Here is a 6,172-nt window from a genome sequence, read left to right on the forward strand (position 1 = left end):
CCATGTTCATTGTTGTTCACATTGTTGTGACGGTGGTACAGGAGTTCAGTGCTTGCCCTGTAATCGGAAGGTTCTAGGTTTGAGCCCTGCTCAGTTTGTTTCTTTTCAATGTGTCCTTGAGCAAGGCACTTAACCCCCCTGGCCTGCTGGTGGTGTCGCCTCTGTCAGCGCGCCCCAGGGCAGCTGTGGCTACATCATAGCTCATCCCCACCAGTGTGAGAATGTCTGTGTGAATGGGTGAATGACTGATTGGGTTATAAAGTGACTTGGGGGATTCTAGAAGACGCTAAATCAAATACAGTCAATTTACCATTTATACTTCATCAAGAAATCATACTGTATACTAATATTTACCCATCTTAAATCTCACAAAGGTTCCCTGAGACTAAAATAGACCTTGTGGTTACACTTATTTCCTTAAAGGTTTGTAATTTTCCAACAAATTTCTCAGAAATAGGCCCAAGGCCCAAAGGGTTCAAATGTTTTGAAACCTTTAGAAACTTAACGATTTCACACCTAACTGCTAACCAGGAGGTTAAAGTAAACATTGTCATTTTTTTTATAAATATTAAACCCTAAAAAGACCAAGGTCAATCGATATACTTTTGTTTTTGGGCTTAAATGTATAAACACTGTGCGAAAACACACCATTACACAAGTTTGTTATCATCACGTTTACAAAAGATGTTATAAAATACAACATTTTTTGCACAACAGCCAAAGTCCATACTACACTAATCGGCAAACTTTATGTACACAGCTGCTGAGTTTCTCACACAAGTCACTCAAAGTAAACCAACATGCAAATCAAGTAAAAGGGCGGAAATGCGTCGTTGCTTTAAATGTGGCTCCAAAACACAGAACAGTTCACTTAGACTCAGCAAAGCAGGTGAGAAATGATTACTCTTTTCTGCTCAAAGTAATACATTATTTTAGGAAAACACAATAAAGTTCAATTCTGTTCTGCATTTTTTTAACAGATTGTGTAGAAAGATGAGCCTGATCTGGATCTTTTCCGTCATTCTGCTGTTCGCTCTGGCAGCAGACGCTCAGGTCATCATGCCTGGTCGTTGCCCAAATGCTGCAGTGCAGGAGAAGTTTGATGCTGCAAGGGTGAATACAAAAAACTATTAAAATACCAGTGCATCCATTGCTAAACACAAACTGGAGTGTATCTGGATTCTTTTACATGCATTCAGCACTGAACTGGACCTTGTCTGATTGTTTTTACACAGTATCTTGGTAAATGGTTTGAGATCCAGAGGCTGCCAAACAGCTTTCAGCTGGGTCACTGCTGCACCGCCACCTACAGCCTGGAGAGCGCCGGTGTCGTCGGTGTCCTCAACAGGGAGCTGCTGTGAGATCTGTTTCATCACTCTTCTCTTCTAGAGAAAATCTTGTTTTTTTTTCCTAATTCAAAGTTTAATGTGTAGAATATTAAAATAAAATGTTTTATGTTATGTATCATCGTTTGATGTTCCACGCATGGAACATCAAAAGTCAGATCCTTCATTTAACTCTCATAATTGTCGTTTTAGCGCTAATGGGACCATCAGTGAAATAAATGGGATTGCCAAACCCAGTCCCATCGAACCTGCCAAACTGCTGGTCTACTTCTTTGAGGGTAGGAACCCTCAAAGGTTTTAAATTCCATTGCTGGTTTAGATTCCAGTTGAGCTGTACTTTTTAAACTTAACAATGACTCATTTAAAGTCTTTCTCTTCTCCCATACAGATGCACCCCCGTCTCCCTACTGGGTTCTGTCCACCGACTACGACAGCTACGCTCTGGTCTACAGTTGTACGGATCTGGGTGTGATCCATGTGGATTTTACCTGGATCCTGAGCAGGACGCCTACTCTGCCTGAGGAAACTCTGCAGGAGCTGCACAACATCCTGCTGTCCAACAAAGTCCAAGTGAACAAGCTGCTCTCCACCAATCAGGATGAAGCTTACTGCAGCGTCATGAACCAGTGAATGAGCAGTCTTTGAATCTCTCTGAATATTTGAGGTCAATGTAATAAAACAGATTGATTTAGACAAACATGCTGCATTTGTTTTTATTTTGTTGAGTGAAGATCTGTGATGATCAACACTGAGTTTGAAGAGAATCATAATTCTGATTAAAGTGAAATAAAATAAGCATGGCTAATTAATGTTGCACAAAGCACAGCAAAACTATGCAGCTAAACAAAGTTTTCTTAAACATCAACTGTTTTTAGCTACTAAACAAAACTTTTAGCTCACTATTCTCATTATAATGAGTAGTAATCTGAAAATCTGAATAACAAATGTATTATTTTTTATGCTGCATGTGTCATCTGCAAATCCTGCAGATTAAAACAGATTATTGATTCATGGATGTGCAAAAAATCTCTGGAAACGTCTCTGTTTTCCTCTCAACCTGCATGAAAAGGCTTGTAGTTCAGACTCCCCTAATCTTTTTACATGTATGTTATCCTCCTTGAGTCCTATTACAAAAACCCAAACACATTTATCTTCGCAAATCTGCTACTGTGTGTGCGATGAAGAGAAGTGTACGTGGGAGTTGGCACCTGTTCAAATATCTGTTCAAACCAGACTCTCATCAAAGGAAAGCCGGTGATGTAATAAAATCTTTGTGAAGGTGGCAAATTAACGTCTGGCACATCTTTGTCTTTATAACTCCTCTTGATGTTGCTGGAAAATAACAATCAAGTCTTTTTATTCTTCATTTCATAGAGAAATTATGTGACGCTACTTTGTTTGAAGTTGCAGTTGAACAGAGAGCTGCAGGATACGCCTGCTCATTACCTGCTGCTTGAGAACAGCAGCATCTTTATAGGGGGTATATTATGACTTTTTTCTTAAGTTATATTTGTCCTGTTGTCTATACAAACATTTTTATGAAGTTCTTTGCACTAAATCCCTCTCACATAAATTAATTTCAGCAGTTTTATTCGTTAGAGTTTCAGCACCTTCCAGAATGAGCTGTTTCAGGGCTCTGTCACTTTAAGAAAACAAGCTGGAGGCTGGCCACACTCACTATCCCTAATCGAGCTGCTTCAAGATGAGTAACTTAAGCCTCTTTTTTACAAAACACACCGTGCCGGCAAATTGATATAATATTACTGCAACGGTGTGTCTTGTAAGCGCGCCATGCCAGGATGGCGTTGCACAAAATTTGCGGCTTTTGTTCCATCTTGCTTGGTAGTAATATTACAGTTATGGTCTGTCTTATAAATGGCAATTGCACCTTGTCGCAACAGAGGGAGGTTTCATGATCGTGGGGAGTTACTGCTGAGCTCCAGCCGGCAACTATATTGAAAATTAAAAGTATACATGGGCCGTAAGCTTTGCTTTTGGAACAAAATCAGCTGAGATGACAAACTGGAGCACTGCAGCGCTCCTGGAGCTTCTCCCCGTTAGAGCTGGAGGTCAGATCACCAGAGACTGCACGGGGACTATGGAAGACCTTGAGGAACGGCTTGTTGTGGTGTCAAGTTATGTCCAAGATAAATGGAAGTCCGCGACAGCGTAAGGACCGCTAATCCTTTATATAAAAGGACACAAATGCACCACATCACCACCACGGTCTGACCACTTATAAACAACCTAAGGCTCCCTGACGCCGCCACAGCATTGTGGCAGTTTGACGGCATTGTTTTGTAAAAACTGTTTTAGATATCTGGAAGGGGCTCAGGGTAGAGCCGCTGATCTTTCAGCAGCAGCTCTGTCTTGCACGTGAAAGGTGGTTCTATTCTAGTAACAATAAAGTTTTTGCTGTTTGCAGAGCTGCAGGCGCTCTGACATGGAAGATAAGACATGATACAACCAAAAATCGCTTAAACCACCTGCTGGAATTTAATAAAAATTCCAGAACGAAATCATCAATCGTGCAACAAACCAAAATCAAATCAAGATTTCTACTGCAATTGATCAAAGAAAACACAAACATGGCTGCAATTAATCCATTTACAGAAATTCGAATGCAGATGAGAATCATGATATTGTGATTGCATAAAACACATATTTTGAGATTTGACCAAAGACACTTAAAATGTAAGTTTAAAACGGTTGATTTTTTCAAAAGATTTTGAGTTTCTAAGATAATAAGGATTAAGTCAGCTAGTGCATGTCATGCATAAAATATTATTTTTTCTTCAAATTTTTTTTGCAAAATGATTAAAATTTCTCTGTAAACATAAATAACAATATCAGATAGCATCAAAAATATTAAATTACATTATTCATTGATTTTTCAGTGACCAAAACATTCACATGACCAACTTTAAACCAGACAATGTTGTACTACTGTTGCCGCCCCCTAGTGGTGGAACACATTATGATTCTAGAACAGTTTGGATTATCTGCCAAATGGTTCTTCTGCACAGAGAGTTCATTCATCAAAAATGTTAGTTTTATTTATCCATCATCACAGTATAGGTTTACTTTAGATTATAGGCTATGCAGGATTTATTTTGCATAGCTGCCCAAATTTAAACGATGCAAAGCAAGGCAGCTCGTTTCATACATGATGATGATCTCCCTTTATGCTTACGCAGCACTGATAGTCTGGACACTTTTAAAAAACAGCTAAAGACCCTTTTATTTAAAGCTGCTTTAAACTAAACCTGTTATTTTCTTATTTTTAACTAAAAATTTTAATCTTTCATCTGTTTATGAAAATTTATAATTTTATGACTTATTTTTTTCTGATGTTAATCTAAGTGTTTTGAGAGTATTTTGATTTTATGATGTTAATCCACTTATGATTTTATGATTTCATTTTATTTTGATCTATGTGAAGCACTTTGTGATTCTATGTCTGTGATAAGTGCTATATAAATAAAATTTACTTACACAGAAGCTATTCAATCTGCTTTCCAGGTGCAAGAACATAAAACGTTAGCAACAATGTGACAACATAAAACAGTAGATTATAAACTCAAATTTAAAAATACACAAATAAAATTAGATGTAAGAAATAAATAAAAGCCTAAATTAGACTGAGCAGTTACAGTCCAGAAGGTGCAGCATAAGAAACAATCATTCAAAGGTTGATGAATACGTCAAAGGTTTCAATTTTGATTTAAATTTAACCAATTAAAAATGTCCTATTTGTCCATTTTCTAGTAAATGCAGTCATGAACTGATTTTGAAATGTAGTTTTCAGCTTTTTCAAGTTAAGGACTTTTTTTTCCTAGTTGATTTATTTCTTTGATTGTTTAGTTTCCTGGTCTGTGAAGGCAAGCATTGCTTTTATGGAGAAAACATCCTTAACATAGAAAATATGAAAACTTTCAAATACATGACTGAAAGAAGTTTGACCCAATATGACCTTAATATTCCTCCCTCCTTTGATGCTTTTCCTCTATTCTCTGTGTGTTTGCTTCCTCCCTTGATCTCCTGACCAGTGGAGCTCTTTGCCTCCATCCAGGGAGAAACCACACGCCCCTCTGCTTTAACCAGACTTTGATGTATCTGGCTGCAGCTAACAAGTCATTCCTCCTTCAACCATATGAGCTGGAAATTGAGGCTTTTGATGTTTTTCTACTTTAATTTAAAGATGTTTGTAGCCACGGGGCTTTGTCTAAAATCAGGCAGCATTAAAAGGATTTTTTGTGTATAATTGACAGTGTTTGGTTTGAAAACTTCTTCATGTTAAACAGCTGAAAGGTATTTTAGATAATTAAAGGTCAGGCATAAAGATTGATGAACTCACTTCCTGTTCATTCAGGATTGTCTGACGTTCTTTAGTTTTATTATTCTGGAATCCACTTTAAATGGACATTAGGTTTTCGGGAGTACGAAACGCCGTTTTCACTCTTAAGTTTTGTTTTCCTCTTTTGGCAGAGTTTATATTTTATTCTTTATTGTTGAAGGTGCAATGTGTAAGACTGACATCCTGTGGTCGTTTCTTTAACGAAATAAGGCTTTCTCATATCCGTTCCGTGTTGCTTGTTCTGTGTGTATGAAGCGGTAAAAGTGATAATGCTGCTGGAATTCATAATTTTATCCTTCTCAGGAGCAGCACTGCAGGTGCTGTCCATGTCCAAAGTTTGCGTAAGCAAGGCCCTTAGTCAACTTAAAGTTGCACAAATTTTTCCGCTAAGTTTTCTTTCATAAATCCCAAAGTTTGCGTGGAAAGTTGCTTACGCAGTTTTCTGACCCTGTTTTGTGCGTAAGCAAGC

The 6,172-nt window shown here is 37.9% G+C and overlaps 1 protein-coding gene across 1 annotated transcript; it reads left to right on the forward strand.

The window, feature by feature from the left end:
* The first annotated feature begins 801 nt into the window (after positions 1-801).
* On the forward strand, positions 802-2,043 carry apoda.2 (apolipoprotein Da, duplicate 2). Its single transcript, XM_015956374.3, has 5 exons — positions 802-889; positions 981-1,113; positions 1,236-1,357; positions 1,539-1,624; positions 1,735-2,043. Exons 2-5 carry the CDS (start codon positions 994-996, stop codon positions 1,974-1,976), a joined length of 570 nt encoding a protein of 189 aa, XP_015811860.1. The 5' UTR covers positions 802-889; positions 981-993; the 3' UTR covers positions 1,977-2,043.
* The last annotated feature ends 4,129 nt before the right edge of the window (positions 2,044-6,172 follow it).

Source organism: Nothobranchius furzeri, chromosome 11, assembly GCF_043380555.1.
Source record: "Nothobranchius furzeri strain GRZ-AD chromosome 11, NfurGRZ-RIMD1, whole genome shotgun sequence".
Lineage (NCBI taxonomy): Eukaryota > Metazoa > Chordata > Actinopteri > Cyprinodontiformes > Nothobranchiidae > Nothobranchius > Nothobranchius furzeri.

Coding starts and splice junctions, on each gene's coding strand:
- apoda.2 (XM_015956374.3), top strand. CDS start 994: ATGAGCCTGATCTGGATCTTTTCCGTCATTCTGCTGTTCGCTCTGGCA. Junction 1,358..1,538: donor GTCCTCAACAGGGAGCTGCT/GTGAGATCTGTT, acceptor TTGTCGTTTTAG/CGCTAATGGGACCATCAGTG. Junction 1,625..1,734: donor GCTGGTCTACTTCTTTGAGG/GTAGGAACCCTC, acceptor TCTCCCATACAG/ATGCACCCCCGTCTCCCTAC.